Below are 23,498 nucleotides of genomic sequence, written 5' to 3' on the forward strand. Positions count from 1 at the left end.
TATTCATTACATGACAAAATACATGCTATCAGTAGCATTGTGTTCAGCTGAAATAACACATTATGATTATTTTTGGCTTTGTGATTGAGGCATTTAAGTCTTGATGAATTGCCATGATATTAAACTATGTACTGCATGTACTATAATACAAAATAAATGAGGAAAATACTGAAGTAATTAATTACAAAATAATGTTCTCCACAATAAGGCAAAGAGGAGACTGGAATAATGCTCAAGGAGAGGAAGAGAGACAGAGAGAAATATTCACGCTCTTGTACTCAGTCATGTCCACAAGAGAGTCAAGCAGGCAGTGTTGTTTTGCTTGAGTGTGGACTTTAAGGTAGAATTATTTAATAGTGAAGGAGAGAAAAATTTTAGATCTACAAAGATAGGGAATATCAACTTCCATTTACACCATTAAAATGAAATTGTCACTCACAATTGTTTGAAGATTCTTAATTAAGCGTTCCTTTCACTTCAACAGTGTGCAGGTGACACTTGCCTCAGTGCACCTCACATTAATATTTACAGGTATTTGTCATCAACTTTCATGATCTTTGGTGTAGGATCTAGGTACCACTGGTTATAGCTTTTGACCTTAAGTATATAGGCAACTACATATATTGGAATCTTTTGCAGACTCAAACTAAATTTCAAAGCTACATCATATTAATGAAAGTTTTTACAGCATGAAAAATAAACCATAAAAATCCAGCATGTGATTCTACTTTGGTTTGATTACAATTGCATTACAAATGTACTTCTTCAAGCTTTGATTTAAGGATGACTACTTTCAGAAACTGAACCAAGAAATCCTTATGTAGAAAAATGTACACAAGCCTATGATACATGGCAGTATAATGCATTGAAACATGATGAATTCACAGTACATTTGCTAACTTGGCAATGCTCTGGTGTTGGCCACCCACATGGATCTTTCTGGCACAAGATGCAGGCCTTCAGTGCATGGACTTATGCATTGTGTGGACAATTCCCAGGAAACTCATGAACATAAAACTTACCATTGAAAAGGAACATCACACCATAATGTATTGTGTTGTAGTACCTCAAATTTGTAAGATAAAATCAAGATCAGCTAGGTTGGTCATCAAGTACTCTTGCAAGTTGAGACTTATATCTAGGTACATTAATTTTAGGTATTTTATACGTCGGCACTTGAATCACCTCCTGTAAATGCTATGTGTCTCAAGGTAATATTGATCCTTAAAGAACCAGCTTGGAAACATCTACTTATTTCACACATTATTTCCAAATTACAACATTTACTGTCACAGTATATTACAGTTGTGTACTAGTGTGTGTGTGTGTGTGTGTGTGTGTGTGTGTGTGTGTGTGTGTGTGTGTGTGTGTGTGTGTGAAGGAGAGGTTAGATTATCAAGGTAAATCCTGTGTTAGATGCCAATAGCTGGGACTGTCTCAATACTGGTTACCCTTCACTCTCAAGACAAAGTCACTCTCTGCCTTGAGAATATTTAAAACAAAGAAAGAAAAAAGTCCAGAGTGGTAGACTATCTACTTTGCTGTTTACATTGGTGTAGAAGATTTGACTTGACAATCTATGAGGAGACAAATTGAGATGAATTAATTTTTGTAAATGGTACTTAATACAATAAAGGGATGACAACTGAATTTTATATAAATGTTTTAATTACTTTCACTTTGGTTTGCAAGATGACCATGAGCTCAGAATAGAAAATAAATAAAGCAAAGTACTTGAAACAGTTAAAGAGAAAGACAAAGAGAGAAAGAGAATGCCACAGGTTAGCAGCAGCAGCAGCAGCAGCAACAGCAGCAGGAGCTAACCATTCTAGTGTACAGGAAGAAGAGGTAAGGATTTTATCAACTAACTCCACAACTCTTCCCTGTCCTCTTAATGGTGAAGAGCGCGGGCAAAGGCAACTGTGAAGAACGTGGCGACGAGGGAGGCCAAGCCACTGGCGGCAGGCACTGCCGAGCCGGAAACTGTCACGTCGCGGTTCATCATCATCACCTTGTCAATAACGTGTACCACACCGTTGACACACTTCAGATCAGGCCGGATGACCTTGGCACGCACTCCATTCCAGTCAGTGTAGTATTCTGATGGGAGGGGCAAAGGTTTAGCTCAAGCACATGGCACAGATAATAAATAGGTCAATAAAAAATAATAAAAAAAAAAATAAATAAATAAAAAAAAATAAATAACTGGATAATATGTAGCCTAACTTAAAAACTGAAGCCAGAGAGAGAGAGAGAGAGAGAGAGAGAGAGAGAGAGAGAGAGAGAGAGAGAGAGAGAGAGAGACTGTCTGTTAATGGCCTCATGAAAATAGGAAGTTAATAAATTACTAGAAATAAAATAAATAAATAAAAATAAAGTTAAAATCTGTTTTGGAGAAAACTTCATCAAGTCCATCTGTGTGTAAAATACTGGAAAAAACACATACATTATCACATATACAGCAATATATATTACATGAACACACATGAATGACAAGAGCTTTAGATATACATGCACTGTCCTTGGTTTAAGTATATTACAGTATATACCTAGTTGAAAGATATGTACATGGTTATGTTAGGGATTAAGTATTGCAAAATGTATACTAATATATCACCAATGCTTTATGTGTTGATTGAAAAAAATAACCCTATAACTAATGAGAATGGAAAGAAAAGAGATTTACAAGAATCAGTAAAGTGAAAGTAACATTATGATTAAGTGCAACCTGAATGTTTGCTGTAATCCCTCGCATCTGAGACTCAAAGATATCTGTGAAAGCTTTTTTTCCTTGGGCTTGGCTACTACCAAATTCTGGAAATAGTGCAATATTGATGCACACTCTCTTAAACTTTAGAACAGTTACATCTGGAAATAAAAATACAATAGCACATTTATAGAAGCTAATTGAAGCTAATGACATGAAGAGTCAGTACATTACAGATATAAAAACTCATGTGATACAGGAGTCCACATGAGATATATGCCTAACACTGATAAAAAAAAAAATGACAATAAAAACTTCCAATCACAACCTCGATGCAGAGGTTGATAGAGAGGAAGTTCTAGACTAAAGAAGGCCTAAAGACAATGTAAAAAAGATATGAGGAGAATAAATATCAGAGAAGAGACAATTTGTGACTGACTCTTAAGCTGCACAATCTCGTAAAAGGTAAAATGAGAGCATAAAAAACATTGTGGTGATCATTATGATAGTGATCTATCTAGACTACAATTACTTCTGTATTATATGATGAACAAACTAGTAGCACCCTCACAGAACACCCCACCGTTCAGTAAGGATATCTGTGGCAATGCTTGGTACATTGGGATAAATTACTATTTTTCTTTTTTAATGCAAGAGGGGGTATCAATCAAGAACAGCAAAATACATACATATCAATAAGAAAAAAGGACCACTGAGGTGCAAGTCCATACAGAGGTGCCAAAAGGTTTGACCAAAATTAAAGAAGCATCTTAAAATCTAAGAATCATTTATAAGAATCATCTCATAATGGTTCAATATCATATAACAACTAAAAATCACATTTGTATTTTAATAATGTAATTTCAATGTTCCATCTTTATCTCTGTAAGATTATGCACCATCAGACATCAATGCTGCTTTGACAGTTTGTAGATGTCAAACTTCTCTACTATTAATTTGCAATGGACTTTGATTTGAAATATGTAGGAATTCTATCAAGATGTTATTAATTTTTGCAGTGAATTTTTGTGAATTGACAAGTTACCAATTCAAAAAAATACTGTTACGAGTTATCTCAAAGACCAATAGAAGGAAAAAATTTAATCCTGTTGTAATGAAAAGCAAATGATAATTCTAACAAGAACTACCAACACCTAATCAGAGCAGTGGGGTGTCATTTTTACCTGGCCTGTCTGAGCCACATATAGCATCTGAAAATGTGTTCATAGAATAAAGAAGAGAGTAAACTCATAAAATAATGCCAACAATTTAAGGCAAGTTTTCAGTGCAGCAAACTTGCCGCAGCCTTATGCCTCAGCCATGCCATGCAATTTTAAGGTGGGGAAAAGAAAAAAAAAAAAAAATGCCTTTAAAATCACTTAAAAATTTTCATGATTACAACATTTCTAATTATCAGCCTGAATCCTTGAATCCTTGAATGCAATAGTGTAGTCTATGATGATATTCTGCTTCCTCTTGGAGTATTAACAATAGTACATGTAATAACAAGAAACCCTGCAGTACTTTTTTGCCACTCATACTTTTTTACAAAGATGCCATTCACTTCATACTTACCAATTATCATCCTTACACACACACACACACATGAAACAATTGAAAGGTTAAAAGGAGAGAATGGGATGGTGGAAAACCCAAAAAGTATGGCAGAACTGTTAAATTGTAATTTCAAGAGGTCTTTACTAAGGAGTCCAAATTTGAAAGGCCACAGGGTAATAGAGAGACCATCTATATGAAAGAGAAAGTAAAAAGGGAAAAGGATTTGGGGGTGACGATGGAAGAAAACAATCAACCGGTAAGCCATATAGATAATATCTTCAGAGAGACATATAATTTGCTAAGGAATATTGAATTAGCATTTCATTACATGGACAAAGAAATGTTGAAGAAATTGATAAGTACTATAATAAGACCCAGACAGGAATATGCAGGGATAGTGTGGACCCCCCATAAAAAGAAACACATAAAGAAGCTGGAGAGACTACAAAAATGGCTACAAAAATTATTCCAGAATTTGAAGGGATAACATATGAGGAGAGACTAAAGGCTATGGATCTACCAACTCTAGAACAGAGAAGGGAGAGAAGGGATCTGATACAAGTTTATAAGTTGATCAACGGAATGGAGCAAGTGGATAATGAGAAACTGCTCCTGAGAGAAGAATATGACAGTCGAAGCACAAGATCGCATAGTAAAAAGCTGAGGAAAGGAAGATGTCTAAGAGATATAAAAAAATACAGTTTCCCGCAAAGATGTGTTGAGACGTGGAAGTCTGAGTGACGAAGTGGTGACAGCAACAAGTGTGCAGAGTTTTAAAGAAAAATTGGATAAGTGTAAATATGAAGCTTAAAAGCCCAGGCCCTGTAAAACTACAACTAGGTAAATACACACATTATTTCTCTCTCTCTCTCTCTCTCTCTCTCTCTCTCTCTCTATATATATATATATATATATATATATATATATATATATATATATATATATATATATATATATATATATATATATATATATATATATATATATATATATATATATATATATATATATATATATATATATATATATATATATATATATATATATATATATATATATATATATATATATATATATATATATATATATATATATATATATATATATATATATATATATATATATATATATATATATATATATATATATATATATATATATATATATATATATATATATATATATATATATATATATATATATATGACAAAATCTAATAGACCTTTCTATTGTCTGTGTTTGTGCAAACACTATACTCCACAAGAAAAACAAGATCAAAATTGTGTGAGTGACAATGCTCTCTCTCTCCCTCACCCCACTCCTTTCTCTGGACAAGTGTGCCTGCATGCAACAGCCAAACAATGTGTCACTGGAGATGTGGAGTACACAGTTCCATGCAAGGGCTTTTTTTTCATGAATGAGAGAATGTCTGCTGACATTTACCATTGGAATCAATGATAATGGTATTAAATATAATGTACAAGTATTATGATCATAGAAAGAAATAAAAGACAAAAGAATCATTACATTGCATCTTATCATGGAAAAATAAGGGATATTGCAGCTCTGCAATGCTTATAGATGAAGTGCCACTGTTTCTTATGGATATAATTTTTACTCAAAGTTGCCAATAATAAAACCCATCAGTACCTCTTTACCTTACATTTGACAATTTTTTTCTTTGTATTAGTGAACAGTAAGCATTTCAGTCATATACAAAGTAATGATGTAGTGCAGCCCTGCCTTCCCTTTGTAGCGACCTTGAAACTACTACATGAGTGTGAAAGATCATGTCACTCATGTACAACTTCCAATCTGCTAGCATTTAATGACACTGCTGCACTGTATCCAAACAATTCCATGTTGAGGAATGATGGATCAGTGATGAGTAACGGGTGAAGTGTCTGAGCAAGATTTCATCCATTACTTACTCTTTTTCTGAGGGACAAAAAAGAGGAAAGCAATCCATTAAGTCTCACCTGATGATGTTTGTCCTAGAAAGTTTGAAAATAAAAAGGGGGCAGTTTGAATATCAGACCTATTTGCACACATCCATGTATGCAATTATCAATACCAGAGGAGGTGAATAAGAAAATGAAGGTTAATCATATCAAGGGATATCATCTGCCAAAATATAGATAATTCATTGATATGACACAGCAGTATATTCAGCACTCCTAATACTAGACATATATGTATATATAAATATCCACATCGTTCATGCTGAGACAAAACTGACTCATGTTCTTTGGAATAATGCATGAAGCTGTGCTCTGGAAAAGTGACCAACATTTCTAAGACTGAGCTGTGGTAAACTGTGACATTGCAAACTAATACTGACTCTAAACAATAGTGCAGCCCTCAGTTACTCTCCTCTGGTTTTTAATACAATATTCAACTAATGCAAAATGTCACCTATATTGAACCATCCAAAAAAATGAACAACAACTTTGAAAACAAGGAAGTAAACTGCTATCCATTAAAAGATAAATATTGAATTCCAAGATGTGCTGCATGTCCATAACAGCACATTAAGGGGAGGATCAAAGGATATCACAAGGGGGGGGAAGGTCAAGCTACATATTAATCCCAAATACAACAAGTCTACTACCTCTAAATGTACTGAATGGGAGGAAGGGACGGCAAATAGTTTTCATTACAGCCACAAAGTTACTCTAAATTGGGGTGGATTGAAGTCCTAATTAGTCTGATACATCATAGTCCTATTGTAAAGACCTAATTTTCCATTTCTTAACATGTAAAACTTAAGTGCTCAAAGCATCAGTCAGCAGTGTGATGTGTGGCAGTGCAGCGTCCCCAGTGCCCACACAGAGTACATGTGGCTCATGACCAGCAACGAGCAGCAACGAGGAGAAAAAACAGAGTCCTTTTGTTTTCTTTTTGAGAGCATCCCTCACCCAACCCAAGATACACACAGTGATCACTGTTTCCATGAAGTGCAGCATTTAAGGTATTCTCCTTAATACTATATCATTTTGGTGCAAACCCAGTACCAGGTGTTCAATATGTGAAGAATGTGCATTTGTGAGGCATGCCAGTCATTTTAAGCTCACCAAAATTGTCATTTTAATTCAGTCACAGGAAATTCTGCTGAGACAATGACAATGAATAAGTTCAGATTGTAATGAATAAACAAAAATAATGTGGAGTGTGTGGTTATAGTGTTTCTCCACCATGGTTACTCACCCTCCCCATAGCTAAACAATGCCTCATAATGTATAGAAATATAGAACACTTTCAATTGAGATTAACCTGAGCAAGGCAATATCCAAAGAAACTCAATATGGTCTATGAAAACTCTCAATGATGCTGGGCTTATCAACAAATGGTATTAACAACAATGGTATGAAAGATATAGAGGATTGTAAGATGATAACCTCTACTCCTGTAAGAAAATGTAGGTTTTGAGTCCTTCACACGACTCTTGTCAGTAACTCATCAAGGTGAAGAATAATGATCAAGAGATACCAAGAGTTGTTCTGAGTTAAAACTTTAAAATTTATATAAGCAATAACAAAAGAACGAAACACAAGGAGACAAGAATAAATAACACATGTAGTTTCTAGCCTGAAGTACGTGGGTAACTGAGGAAAACAGCAATTTGTGAAGGTGGTGTTCTTCCTGTTTTGTGACTTGGCAGAGTGAACAGACAGGAGGTATGTACATTTGTCCTGTATTGTGAGGCAATAAGGCATTCAGTGATGGGCAGCTTGTAGCGGTGAAGGGACCATACCCGAGAGAGAGAGAGAGAGAGAGAGAGAGAGAGAGAGAGAGAGAGAGAGAGAGAGAGAGAGAGAGAGAGAGAGAGAGAGAGAGAGAGAGAGAGAGAGAGAGAGAGAGAGAGAGAGAGAGAGAGAGAGAGAGAGAGATGGATAAGGAAGGTGGACAATTATAGACTATTAAAAATTCTATACACACCCTCGGTCATTAACTTAGCCTCTTTGCTGGAGGCTCTGTTGTTTGCGTGTGTGTGTGCGCAACACTACTCCTTTATAGATTCCTTTTAAAACTGATGAAAATTATAATAGGAGGCAATCCACTCAGCTTTATGATATTTCACCTTTTCTAAAACGTACCATGGGTCATATCTATGTACCAACTGGTCTTCTAACTTGTTCAGTAGTTGTGCCAGTGACTGTGAAGTCACTCATCAGATCACAGGACAGCATACATATTTTTCCATGAACAGGGAACTGTATCTTTTTGCAGAAAGCCATATGAGTCTTTTTCTGAGTTTTCAGCCTCAGCAGCAAAATAGTAAATATAGTTTTCCCAATGTAACAGTTCACTGTCCTTACAGACATGTTTTCCTGCAACTGCTGATTACTTTCCATCATCCCCCTGTATGAGAGTCCTGGTGTTTCATTCCCCTGCCTCCTAAATGCTTTCAAAGTCTTCCTGGACACAATAAGTGGCTTTCCAGCCAAATTTCGCTGAAAGATTCAATAGCAGAGTTTGGCTACAAAGATTTATCCAGTTGCATACTTCTTTACTTCTTTCTGAGATGTCTACTTCATGCACAATTGCCTTAACGCAGAATGCAGCCTTATGTAGAAGCACAATAAAGATGAGAATCTCCTTAGATAGTTCGGGCTCATGTCCCATTGCCATGAACGAAGAAAGAATGAAACAATATGTGAACACATGAAATCAAGTGAAATGTGAGGCAATGATAGGCAAGTATCATCTCCCACTGATGACTATAGACTCAATTTACTACCAAGAAGCTGATGTATGGGTTAGTTGGCAAGTTAGTTATTATTCAAACAGTTTTTGTGGAAAAACAATGATAAAGACATGCTTGAGATCACAATGCATGCCACCATATCACAAAGATATGCCAAGTTAATGACCAAGGAATGTACATCCATCCACTTAATTTTCTCTTATTCATTCACAAAATTAGACACACACACACACACACACACACACACACACACACACACACACACACACAAAAAAAAAAAAAAAAAAAAAAAAAAAAGTTTCGGGGGGTTGAGTGTCTGCTGAAGGTGCCAAACTGCTTGTGAACTAACAAGAGTGCCAGCATTTAAAGTGGGTTTATCCAGCATATTGGTTCAGTGGTGTACATCACACACAGCATCAAGCAAGACTGCATAAACTATACGAAACACACCTGTGGTATTGCCATCCTTCACCATATCTACCACTATCAGTGTGTCATTTTCATCTGCGGAGTCTGTTGAAGAGCTTCATTTAGATCACCTCTCCGTTGGGCAGGTTACAAAGCTATCTAGCATATTTTTCTATATGAGAACATAGCATACCTCTATAGGGTATTATATTGAGAGAGAGAGAGAGAGAGAGAGAGAGAGAGAGAGAGAGAGAGAGAGAGAGAGAGAGAGAGAGAGAGAGAGAGAGAGAGAATTTACTTTATATAAAGACTTCCGATGAAGTGTGAAGGGTAAATTTTTATTTGAAATAATTAAAACAAATTTAGAAACAAAACTGTAAAGAAGAAGAGGAGTAGATGTGAGTGTGAATTGGGATCTGTTAGGAAAATAAACAATAATGCAATAATGAATAAATAAATGATGTGTTAGAACACTCAAGAGGAAACAAGAGGAACACAAGACAGAAATAAAGATTAGAAAATCAGAATCAGACTAAATGAATACCAACAAGTAGAAAGAAAAAAGTCTGAAGAGCAAAAACAAGAAATAAAACCTGCATCAAAGCAGAAAAAATTAAGCATTAGGAAATTCAGAAGAAAATAAGAAATAACAAAAAGGAATTTAACTCAAATGCAACTATAAAACTTTAAAGGCAATAAATACAATAAAAAGGGAAGGCAAAATAAATAAATACATCATAGCAAATAAATAAGAATACCAGAGGGAGAAAGAAAAGAAACCAAATTGGAATAATCTACATATACTCTTTGATCTTCCTCCTTGACCTGCATAACATAACTATACACATATACACAAAGAGAGAGAGAGAGAGAGAGAGAGAGAGAGAGAGAGAGAGAGAGAGAGAGAGAGAGAGAGAGAGAGAGAGAGAGAGAGAGAGAGAGAGAGAGAGAGAGAGAGAGAGAGAGAGAGAGAAAGGCAAAAATGGACAAGAAATAGGATAAATGATTGGAGAGAGAGAGAGAAAAAAAAAAATGAAATCAACACACCTACAGACTCAAACACTAACCTCCGAAGCTCTGGGTGACACGAGCCTGGAAATAAACTTTGCCACGTGTCATGTTGAGTCGATGCTGCTGGATGTTCTTGCCAGAGACGGTGGCATTGGTGGTGAGGGAGAGAAGGTCCTCCAGGGTGAATGCTGAGTTGGCAATCATGTGCCGTTCCAAGATGTTACGTACCTGAGATTGGTGATGAAAGTCAGTTGTTTACCTCCAATATAGTAAAACCACACTCGGTCAGAAGCCTTCTAGTTGCATATCAGTTAGTCAGACACTTATTTTAACCCCTTCAGTACCATGACATATTCATTCTGCTTACCATTACTTAGTGATTTCATACAGCTTCAGATACTCATGTGGGGATTAAGTCTGGCCATTAATCAATCTTCTGACTTCCATAAATCCATCCTAATGTAAATGAAATTGTCTAATCATACCCAAACTCATAATAAAAATGTGTCTCAGTTCTGAAGGGGTTAACGTTTAACCACTTCAGTACTGTGACGCATTTTTACCATTAGTTTTGGGTATGATTAGACAATTTTATTTACATTAGGAAGAGTCTATGGAGATCAGACGATTAATGGCCAAAGTCTTCACTATTCTAATGCCCACATAAATTTCTGAAGCAGTATAAAATTACCATATTGTAAGACGAATGAATATGAAAATACGTCATGGTACTGAAGGGGTTAAGCCGTTAAGGGAAGGGGAGGGACCTGAATAGAACAAAGAAGGTGCAACATGAAAACTTTGATGAATCTGTCAACAAATGACATGTGCATGGATGAGACAGATGGGCAAACAAAATGCAGAATGACTCAAGTATAGCTAAATCCAGTAAAGTCATAGTCAAAGGTATGTAATATTTGTGTTAAGTAACTTTGAATCAAATGTGTTTATTTCTTTCACTTAATTCTATGTCCTCTATTCTACTTACATCAGATAAAGGTTCCCAGTGTACTACAGGACTTAAGATATTGTGTTGTTATTCAGTGGACTAACAAATGGGTCTTTCTGTTGACTTCTTTTTTTACTAACTTTTTTTTTATTATAACCTTAAAGAAAATCAATTCCCTTATAATATGGAAATGCAACAAGCCACTTTTTCCAGTATAAGTAAAGTGCTACTAATACATATAACTCATGAAAAAATCTATCAGTTTAGCACCAATAAGAGAATGCTTCAAGCTTCACTCAATCCTGCAGAAGTGAAAATTGGTAAATACTCACATGATATGCAAACAATCCCATAAAGAGCTTCTTGTAGGCTGAAGGCATTGTGCGGCGAATATCTGCCCAGGCATCATTGGTCGGCACAAAGAGAGTGAATCGCTCATCACGATTCTTTAACTTTTCATTCCATCCTTCCTGCTGGCTGAGGTTGAATGTTGCACTGGAAGGAGACATACGTGTGTGTGAGAGAGAGAGAGAGAGAGAGAGAGAGAGAGAGAGAGAGAGAGAGAGAGAGAGAGAGAGAGAGAGAGAGAGAGAGAGAGAGAGAGAGAGAGAGAGAGAGAGAGAGAGAATATCCTATTGCTTTCACAGCCAATATTTTCATACTTTTCTTAATTATCATAAATTTTTAAGTATTTCCCCCCAAAAATACAGGAAGGGCTCCATTTGGAGTGCCAAATTGTAAGCCTGCTTATGGGTCTTAGAATACTAGAATCTGTAAGTCCTGCATGTAACAAACTGACTGTCTTAATCCTACTCCAGGACTATAGTGACAAATTGAGAAATTCACAAATAGATTTAAAAATAAGCCTATAAGTTATATAATAGATTTAAAACCTCTCCTTCACAACTCTGTTATACATTTATTTTTTCATTTGATTTGCTTTGTGTATCGGTATCAGACCCATTACATTGAAATCTGATCCTTCTGGCTGTGGCTGTATATAAAAGTAAGGCTGATTAAGGAGTGTTACCTGAGGATAGGGTCAGTTGCAAGCTTCTCATAAACTGTTTGTGAAGGGATGCCAAGTAACCGATCAACAATGTGGACGGCACCATTCCTGGCGATGACGTTGGCAGTGGTGAGGGTCCCAGTGACTCCTGCTCCCTCAACAGTCACAACAGGAGATTCAGTATCCATGAAGTTAATGGCAAAATAGAGGTTTTGGCCCTTGTTCAGTGTGGGGACTTGCAAGTTTGGCTGTCATGGATGAAGTGCACAAGTCAGATAAATTCAACCTTGTATTTGCTCTAAGAACTTATATACCACTTTCTTATTCCAGTTTTCTCATTCATTGCTTACTCTCAGATTTGGATTTTTGCCTTTTGTTATTATTATGATGCCTTTTTTGTAAATGTGGTGGGAAAGTCCCCTATTTACACGTCCACAGTTTAAAGGTTAAGGGATTTGTGTGAGGCAGAGGACAGTGTTGTGGCTGCTAGATTGCATGGGCTCTTACTTCTCTGTTACGGTCCATGAGCTCGTCTGTGGTGAGGATGCGCTCCACTATGTGCAGCCTGAGGAGCCTTGAAATCTTCTCTGTATTCATCTGGATCTGAAACACAAAAAATGTCATCTGAAAAAGAGAGAGAGAGAGAGAGAGAGAGAGAGAGAGAGAGAGAGAGAGAGAGAGAGAGAGAGAGAGAGAGAGAGAGAGAGAGAGAGAGAGAGAGAGAGAGAGAATATGGAGAGAATTTCAGAACCATTATCAGGTTCCATCATCCACATGTGACCTATGGCAACAATCAGAAGAGAGAGGCAGACTCACCTGTTCCAACTGTCTTTTGTTCACCTTCTTGAAAGCTTCGTTGGAGGGTGCAAAAACTGTCAGAGACTTTGCCACAATCATCATATTTTTGAGGTCAGCATTATGGTTCTTTATCAGATCATAGAACATGGACAACTGTGCTGTTCTCTGTGTGGTAAATAATGCAATCATTATTATAAAATTGTGCAAAAATTGTGGGAAAAGAAATTGTTACAAGTAACAATCATAAAATTTGCAGGTGTATGATCAAATAAAATATGCAAGATTTGACCAAACTTCCTATTTCAGGAACAGCATTGTCTTGGTCAAAGAATCTTTTGTGGTCACTGTACTGTCTTGAGTTATAGTGTTTTCACATACCAGTACCAGTAGTTTTACATGACGGAAATGTAACAATACCTGCAAGATGGCCAAGACATTGGTAGCCACCAGCATCAGTGGACGATCAATCAAGTGCGCCACACCATTCTTGATCGGAATGTTTCCCTTTACAATCCTTGCTAGTGCTGTCCCCTTCATGTGAGCAACATCACTGGCAATAGTTCTACTCTTTACATAATCTGAGGTTTTGAAAAGAAAGATTTAGTACAACATTGAGAATATGATGGAAATTTTAAGTAAATAGCCTTATTTACTAAGATAACATACTTATTTACTAACATACACTTCAGTATCTCACCACAATCAACACACTTCCACCTGGATGCAACACAATGGAATATACTTACACTGGTCTTCATTATCGCTGCTGGATACATTTTCCATTGAGATGAAAACTTTGAGGTTATCTGTGAAGGCCAAACTCTCATACTCATCCCTTGAATCCTTCACAGTGCGAGTGAAGAGCACCTTCCCCGGCACCACATGTCCATGGATCACTTGCTTATCTATGACAGTCTTATTATCCCGAATCTGTGGGTGACATGATGCCAGTGTGTGAGGGTGAGGCTTTCAGACACAAGGGACTGGAATGATTTGCTATTTGCATCTACTGGTGTTAGGGCGAGAAGTAGAGCCATATCTTGACCAAAATACTTTCAAGTAATTGTACCAAGGGACACTTGACAGTTTGTGCTACTGGGAGGTGGTCTTATAAATGTGGCAATGACAAGTATTTGTAAATTCGTCATTCTGGATGGGTAGAAAACTAATTTTTGTTGATAATATTGATTTTTATTATCACTATTATTGTAGTTTTTTATTGTTATTATTATCATTATTGTTGTTAGTTTTGGTATCATAATTATTGCATAAAAATACAGGTAATATGAAAAATGTTACTGTTTTGAGGTTACTGAAAGTATAAATTTCAAAGATTAAAAGAAAATGTCATATTTTCTAGCAGAGTTGATGAACAAATTTACAGACCATGTGATGAACATATTACTGTAACTCTGTGTATGTGATTCACTGTTTGATCTGCTGCAGTCTCTGACGAGACAGCCAGACGTTACCCTATGGAACGAGCTCAGAGCTCATTATTTCCGATCTTCGGATAGGCCTGATACCAGGCACACACCACACACCGGGACAACAAGGTCACAACTCCTCGATTTACATCCCGTACCTACTCACTGCTAGGTGAACAGGGGCTACACGTGAAAGGAGACACATCCAAATATCTCCACCCGGCTGGGGAATCGAACCCCAGTCCTCTGGCTTGTGAAGCCAGCGCTGTGTGTGTGTGTGTGTGTGTGTGTGTGTGTGTGTGTGTGTGTGTGTGTGTGTGTGTATATATATATATATATATATATATATATATATATATATATATATATATATATATATATATATATATATATATATATATATATATATATATATATATATATATATATATATATATATATATATATATATATATATATATATATATATATATATATATATATATATATATATATATATATTAATCTGTAGTGATTCTTCTTAACAAGCCGTTATATAATTTTGTTAATCTAATGGCATTTTTGCATCTTTTGTTACTTTCATTATATCTTTGCAATGTAGATTCTACTACTTTGACTTTTAAGGATTAACAAGGCATCCAGTTGTTCCACATAATTCTGAAAACTGTACAGTAATATGGTCATACTACAACTGTTATTCCTCCAAACACAAACAATTTCCATAACAACAAACAACTTATATTTTGTCAAGATTTGGTAAGGAATGGATGTTATATTTCTAGGTTAACTGTAGAAGCATTATAGCCATTCACACACTGTATTTTTTTGGGTGTCAGAGTTTCATAATGCAGCTCAGTATTATGTCATGGTAGTAATCAAATAAAGCCTTTATGCGCCTAGAGCAAAAGGAAGAAAAAGCTTTTCAACATTGTGTGCTCAAATGATACTTCACAAATGGCAAAATTCTATTAATGAAGTTAAATATCTACTAACCAGTAAAGCATTTCCCAATTGTTCATCTAAAATTATTGTAAAATTAACAATTATTTCTCCTAAGAAATAAACACTGTCTGAGGTGGGGAGGTATGCATAACAACCAGTACACAAAATGAGTCCTGTGCTCTGAGAAAGTCAGGGAGTAAACAATCATTATATAATGCCTGCACTTGAGTACTCAAGATAAGTTATTAGGTTTTTGTACTAGTTACAAAAAGTATAATGCACTGAACTTTGAAATACTGGGAAATTTATCTGAAAGGCAGCCATGGGAGGCATGCAACTTCTAACAGGATGCTCAAAGTAACACAAGTCTGACATGTTACCAAGATGACCATTGAGACCCAAAAGGATAATGGCTGACTGTGCCACTGTGATAGGTTTAAAGTTTCTAATGTTGTGGCACTATTGATCAGTAATGAATAAGAGGCTCAATTAATATAAATGGGCAAAGTTGATGAGTCTCAAGGCAAGAATCCTTTACTTTTACTATTATGTGCATAATAAAACACACAATCAATATTAAGTTACACTGTAAATATATTACAGTGGCTGGAAGTAAAATTAATGTTTGATAATTTGGTCTGTTCTCTCCATTAATTAGAATGAAATTTTCTTGACACAGGTGGAGGAAACATGCAATGTTGATGAAGCAAACTGAAAAAATCTTGTTCAGAAAGAATTTATTTTCTGAGATTTGTTATTTGAATGTAAATGTGCTAGGTAGATATGAAATAAAAAAGGGAAATGCTCACTGCAGTATTACTCCCCAAAATATTTCTTTAGATTATTGTGGTATATTCTGGCAAGTTAACTATCTTAGAAATCTATAACATCAACAATGTTGATGTTCTAAAAATAAAAACTATTGTAATATCTTAAAGATTTACATCATGTAAATTCTTACTACATTTAGTTGCTATTCATTGTAGAAAAATAAAACATAATAGAATGTAAAATTACTAAACAAATAACCAAATTTTGTTGAGTTACAGACTTGCAGCACATCTACAATAAAAGGCAAAAAAGTGTAAAGAGTTAATTTTCAAGGCGAATGACATCATTCTGACAAGGCATTCAGAAAAAAACAATATCTCTGAGTTTCCAGGATCTAAATTTTCTTCATGATCATCATCATCATTATCATCATCATCAACACTATCAGCTGAAAACACAAGTGAAATTTCAGTGAGACAAGACTACATTAAAAAAAGCATAGAACAACATCAAGCATTCCAAAAGAACAATCACTGGTAAATATCTATAATACTTTTCTTTTAGCAGGTGCTTTGCTTTAGGGATTCCCCATCCTATCTGGGACCACATGCATTGCACGTGTTGATTGTTTACTGGACTGATCTGCACAGGTACAGTAACATCTGCAGTGACAGGAGGCTGAGGTGAGGAGTGTCATGTGCTTCTTCCCACATGGATAGGGGAATCTGATCTGTTTCCCAGATCACTGGTGCAATTCTAAACAGTTATTTAAATAACTAACAAACACAGCCTATTTCTACTACTTTCTTCCTTGGGGTTAAAGTGATATGTTATCTAATATGGTTCTGCTAATGGTATGTTCTAACAAGCTGCATTAATGGATTAAAAAACAACAGATTATAGCCAATAAAAGCTCAAGTCCATTTATCTGACCACTTACTAAATAGCAACCAACTGCCCTTCATTCCCTTCCCACATCTTTATCAACATAATTTCTATCAAGATGATTGAATTTTTCTGAGTAGTTACATTTTACCATTGCTTTATTCCAAAACTTAAATACTGTCTTCCTAATTATTTTGGCTTGTTATTTAATAACAAGAGATTATTTACTTATGCATGTAATTCCTTTGCATAAATCTTTAAAATCTTAAGATCCTATTCATACTTTCCTTACTATCTTCTCTTTTACAAATACTTAAATGAAACTAGTAATGGTTTTTAATTTTACAAATAGTATTGCTATTCATCTAGGTTAGTGGCTTATCTGGAAAAAAAAAAAAAAAAAAAAAAAAAAAAAATGCTTCATAAAGATGCATGAACAGACACTTTATGTATGTCCCAAAGAAAATACAAGTTAAGATACCTACTTTACGATTTAATAGTTTATTTAATTCCAAGTTGAAGATATTCTATACACCCATGCTGAGGGAGCCACTTATCTCCATCTCCTTGCTTCCTTCCTGTACTTGCTACTAAAATGGTGATAATTTTTTTTGTGTAAAATCTGCAAAGTCAAATCCTTACAGGAAGCAGTTAGTAAAAGACAGATAAAATTTTTATACACATTAGTGAAGAAGATGTACATGTAACACAGCAGTACAGGGGTTGTTGAGTGCTACTTTTTAAATTTACTTGGTAACTCTGCAACTGTTCCCTCAACACTCGACAATTAATGTCTTAACACCTAAGTGACAGATCTCATCAATCAGCTGACAACCAAAGAGTATCTTTTTGCTTCTGTGAAAATGCTCCTCATATCTAATAACATTTGAGTATCCCGATATGATATTCATGATGGGATTGTCTGGATTGCAGCAGCAGCATAAGATAAATACAGGTATCCAGACAGAAGACATCTAGAAAGCAGAGTATTCTATAGTATATCAGCATTTCTGTGAGAGAGGGCATTTCCCAGTACTTCTGCACGAGCTGAATGTACAACAGTGGTCCAAGATAGTAATGTCCAGATGACAATACAAAGCCCCACCATTAGTAGTAACAGTACAAGAAAACAAATACACAAATACATAAAGGGGGAAAAATTTGCATAACATAACATAGTCTGACGTCACTTAGAAAGAATTTTGCATAATCTAAAGGAACAAAGGAGGGAACACTGGGCAGTTGTCATGAAGCTAACGAACAATCATATGTATGTTTAAAAAGCACCACTTCAGAACTACTGCATTGCTGTATTACATGTACATTTTTCTTCACCGACATATACAAATATTCACTATCTCATTTGCTGACTGCTTCCAGTAAGGACTTGACTATGTAGATTATATATAAAAAATATAATAATAAATAAATAAAATAAATAAAATAAATAAATCACTTAATGCTGCCTGACCCCACTTGAGTAACAAGCTACAAGCTAAGGAGGGAAGGAAGGAAGCAGAGTGGCTCCCACTGCACTGGACTTATGCATTAATTTCTCACAAAATAAAGGAAAACACAGCATATGTATATGTGTATGATAAAATCCTGAAGTATGTATGTGGTACTTTGAATCACAGGATGAGGATCTGCATAGTAAAATGAAAGACACAGTTGGGAAAGCAATCATCATCAAACTAAATAAATGGAGTTACAATTGAAGATTTTCATATTTAAATCATATAAAGAAACTATTGAAAATAAACAATAATAGTGATAATAAAAATAATATTCACGAAAAAATAATACTAGTTTTCGTTTACCCATTACTTATAATGGCTGTGAATTTCTAAGTTAATGGAGATAAATGAGAATGTACTACACAATCTAAAAGCTTATCAACTATAAGTACTTCACTCTCATCATCTTACTAATAAATATCAAACTGTCACATAACACAGAAAAAATAACAATACTTCCATGCTCAAGAAAATAATGGTATGTCAGTAACACAAGAATGAAGGGCAAAGTCATTACAGTCATAACAATTTGTGTCTGGTCTAGAAAAGTTTTGATGTCTGTTTCTTGACACAATAGAGTAAGAGAGAGATTGAAAACACTGGAACCAAGTCTAGTGTACTCTTATGTCTCTTCCTTGAAGATACACAAAGAAAGAGAGACTGGAATTACTGTAGATGTAGAAGTTTCTGTTTAGTGTAGCCACTCTGGCAACTGTTCCTTAAAGCTACACCAAAGGGAAAGATTATGACCACCTCTTCTTCCCCCTTTAGTTCATCCTTACACACTGCAGTTCCCACTCTGTCTCTATCATCTACTCTATCTCTCTTGTTTCCTCCCGAAACTTATTCTAAAGCTGCCATGTACAGTACGAGCTTACAAGCTTCCTGCACCTACTCTAATATTTTTGTCCTCTTGTATGCACTGGTATTTTATTATGACAAGTAAATTTATTGGAGGGCATTGCACATTCATGAACTGGTCAGATGAAGGGGATTATAAGCTTTGCAAACACAATTTATGATACATACATCTATGCTAAGGTGTAGCATCCTCAACCCTTAAGACAGACATCACCTGCAATGCTATCATGTCTATGGAAAATAATCACTAGTAAGTACTACTGTTACAGTCAATACTCAAAAACAAACTGCACTTGTTTCCCTTGTGTTTTAGTATTCCTTTCATCCTCCAGTCCTCTGACCTGTTGATTGTCTCCTCGCAAAACCTGACAAGTGACAGATTTAAGCAGACCAGAGGGTTTAAGATGAAAGGAAATCTCTACAGCCAATGGAAATAAGTAGAGCAGATTAACAGACTTATGACCATCACTGTACAATCAATGGGGGAAATGAAATCCAGACTAAGTTGTATCCATCCATGAAGCATCAACACTGACCACAACCAAACATCACAACCACATATGAATGGTTCAAGCCTCTCTAAGGTCCACAATCTGTGGCTAGGACATTACTAAGGAGAATGTCACATAACACTACTCAGGGCATATGCTTACATACTTATTGATATTTCCTTAAGCTGTGGGATATTTTTGGCCCCAAGTTTATAACAGAAAATTAATGTCATACTGGAAATAAAGTCCTTAGGTGTTCTAGTTACACTTACATACTCACTCATTCCAGTTCAAGATTGCTGGAATGAGGCACTCAACTTTCACACATTTTACATACAGGCAATGACCGTTTAATTGGACAATTTCATTATCATTAGTTCTTTATTTTTCTTTTTACGTACAAACTTCTTTTTCACCATTAATAAAAACAATAGTCAAATGGCTAACAGATGAACAATGTATAATGGATGGATGTCACATTTGCATCACTCTCTTACTCCCTGACATGTGTGATCCCCCTCTCACACAGCAGATGTCCTCTACAAACTCAGTGTTCATTCAATGTTCTTATTGTTAAGCATGATTACTTGTTTATGGTTTACTAATGGAAGGTGAATTAAGAATAAATGCAGTGCAAGAAAGGAAAGTGGTTGGATTTCTGGGGAGTGTGATGAATGAAAGGATAGTTTGAATAAAGATTTGTACAAATAAAATCACTGTATGCTGGTTGAGATAATTGTAGTATCATATATGCACACACAGAATGACATTCAAATTATACACTAAGAATGAAGAATGCACACACTGTTTCCTTCAGAAAACTTGTGAAATGCAAAAAGGAGCGTGGAATACGCCTACTTGCTTCAATGATAAGTGGGTGGTGGCATTAATTACTTATGTTAACAGTTTATCTTTCTTTTATAGTCAGTGCAATGAGTTAAATTTCAAAGCATGAGTGAAGTTCTTTCAGATCTCATATCTAGCTGCCTGTATATATGCTAATGTAATAGAAATATGTATATACTTTACATATACTAACTGATTAACTATGTGATATGTATCCAGAAAATTCTCTTGTATGTTCAGAAGACTTTGTCAAAATCTACAATTTATTTAAAAAAAATGAAAGAGCAGCTACTTAAATATTGATGAAAACTTTTATATACTGATCCTATTCTTTTGGTTACACTAGCATCAAACTGCTGAATAATAAACATATTAAACTTATCCATTACATTTTCAGTTTTCAACATTAAGAAAAATACATGTAAGTACTTAGAAGTAAATCAAGTCTAACCAAAGTCCACTTGTGGTTTAACTTCCTTGCCCATAAATGGTCCAGGTAATGCCTAGATAACTTATGGATTTGTGTCAAGTGCAAACATCACATAACAATACCACATCCTTCAGAGCTCTGGTACAAGACATCCCACCATCCAGAGAACCCTCAATTGGACTCATTTGGTACCAGTCACCACACATCCACACACACTCCAGCTGTCTCTGAGAATCAATATTACACACAAGATGGAGAAAGAGAAAAATAGATAGGGTGGCTGGTTCATAGCTGAGCCCTGGTGTTCTCTGAAGGAAGATATCAACCCTCACTCTTGGAAGAGTTCACCCACCACTGTGCTGTCTTTTGCTTCCCAAAAACCAAATGATATCTTTGGATTTGAGTAAATTTTGAGCTTCTCCTTTCAACTTCATCTCATCTGTTGGAATGTATAAGTAAATCAGGAAACCATTCTGTTTTTGTTACCAATATCTCTCAGTATGTTATCCAGGAGTATAATATAAATGTTAAACGGTCATCACCTGTATAAAATTTTCCATATCTTGTACATATGTAATAAAATGAGGGTGGGTCACACTTCTGACCAACTCATGCCTCTTAACCCTAACTCCTTTCCTCTTAACTGCAGCATGAAAGAACTGGAGGAAGGGAAGCAGTGCATCTAAAATTTTAATATATGATAATGGCATTCAATACAATTTTCAGGTGTCAATCAGTTGTTATTCAATGATTGGTAATTTTTTTCATATCAATGTAAAGCCAATATTTTCCCAAACGTCTATCTGTAGATTTTTGTAGAAACAATGAGGGAGTAAATACTTAATAACTTGTAGTTTACATATATATCTTTGAAGCATATTACTACCAGACAAGTACTAACCTGTTTGCCCCACCCCTCCGCAGACTATAATAATTAATCTCACGTTCCTTTGGTTTGGCTCCATCCATAGCAAAAAATATATAATCTAATTTATGATAAACATTCTCAATAACAATGAAATATAAATTGTCATGAGATAGAAAGAGCTGTTTGGCTCATTCTTTGTAAAAATTCATATTCTTAAATTAATGCACCAAATCAATTTTTAATGATTAGCAAGTATAAAATACTGCAATAAATAGGATCACTAAATACATAAAAAACCAAGCTTGCTAATCACTATGTCATAGTACAGACATTCCATAACAATTGTGTTTCTTTTTTTTTTACATTCCAGGCCTCAGTCATCACTCAGCTCCCTCATAGACCTGCCAGCCACACAAGATCTCACCGCTGCTTGGGGCATGATGGGCAACTCACTGGCAGCACAACACTTCACCTTTATTCTTATCCCCTAACAGCATTCTTCCAAAGCCATGATCATTTAACGAACTTGAATATCTGTACTTAAGAATTTGCAGATCTACATCACTCTTCCCTGATGATGTTTATGTGCAGCTCACAAGAAGACACTTTGTCTGTTGAGGTCTTGCACATGTAATCTTCAGTGATATTCACTCCGGTAACTGCCTTGACTCACAGAATTTTTTCCTCACACTAAGAGGTGGTCAGAGATGAAGTTCTGATAAAAACAATTTACTATAATATAATGAAAAGCATAATAAGCATGCTATGCATTAATTCTGGTTTCATTTATCTTAGTTTATTCTTCATATTTCTTGCGATACTTGCTTCTCTCAAAAATAGTTGTGAAAAGCCATCAAAACCAGAAGCAGGCAATGCAGACACTTTGCTCCACTCAACACATGTACTACTTAATAAAGCCACAAAATATAAAAAGCCATAACAACAGCCACACAAAGACCAAGTGTGAAAAGACATGATGTGGTACAAAAATGTGGTAGTGACTCATTATTTTCAGAATGATATGGTTGACCAGTTGGGTTGTCTGTATAATTACAGTGAGCCACCACATCATGTTGACTTTGTTGAAATAGACATGCTCAACTTTGTACATAACTTATTTCCCACTTGGAAATTGAAATATAAATCAAATTTTCTAAGAAAAGATAGTGTCAGCCACATCAGTTGACTACGGCCTAGTAAACATGCGTCATGTAGCAGATGTGAGGAGGTGCAAGAAGAAACAAAATATTTTGTCTTCAAGGGTAGGCACATCCTTCCTTCTCATACTCACCAAAAGTTTCAAGTTGGAAGCA

At 35.4% G+C, this 23,498-nt stretch overlaps 1 protein-coding gene across 8 annotated transcripts in view; it reads right to left on the reverse strand.

Annotated features, from left to right (window-relative positions):
• The window catches only part of LOC123512945 (fasciclin-1-like), a 149,212-nt gene that overhangs the window by 1,869 nt on the left and 123,845 nt on the right, over positions 1 to 23,498 (reverse strand). For 2 of the 8 annotated variants that reach the window (XM_045269655.1, XM_045269652.1), the window contains 10 exons: positions 13,894 to 14,062; positions 13,565 to 13,725; positions 13,166 to 13,312; positions 12,857 to 12,952; positions 12,371 to 12,597; positions 11,673 to 11,835; positions 10,448 to 10,619; positions 9,423 to 9,485; positions 6,244 to 6,258; positions 1 to 2,100 (listed from right to left, as the gene is read on the reverse strand). The exon at positions 1 to 2,100 is cut by the window's left edge and continues 1,869 nt beyond it. In XM_045269655.1, the coding sequence (XP_045125590.1) occupies positions 1,892 to 2,100; positions 6,244 to 6,258; positions 9,423 to 9,485; positions 10,448 to 10,619; positions 11,673 to 11,835; positions 12,371 to 12,597; positions 12,857 to 12,952; positions 13,166 to 13,312; positions 13,565 to 13,725; positions 13,894 to 14,062 (1,422 nt within the window). In that variant the 3' untranslated portion in view covers positions 1 to 1,891. Of the gene's footprint in view, positions 2,101 to 6,243; positions 6,259 to 9,422; positions 9,486 to 10,447; positions 10,620 to 11,672; positions 11,836 to 12,370; positions 12,598 to 12,856; positions 12,953 to 13,165; positions 13,313 to 13,564; positions 13,726 to 13,893; positions 14,078 to 23,498 lie in introns of all 8 variants that reach the window. The other 6 variants (XM_045269651.1, XM_045269656.1, XM_045269657.1 and 3 more) reach the window with 6 other exon arrangements.

The sequence above is a fragment of the Portunus trituberculatus genome, chromosome 35, assembly GCF_017591435.1.
Source record: "Portunus trituberculatus isolate SZX2019 chromosome 35, ASM1759143v1, whole genome shotgun sequence".
NCBI lineage: Eukaryota > Metazoa > Arthropoda > Malacostraca > Decapoda > Portunidae > Portunus > Portunus trituberculatus.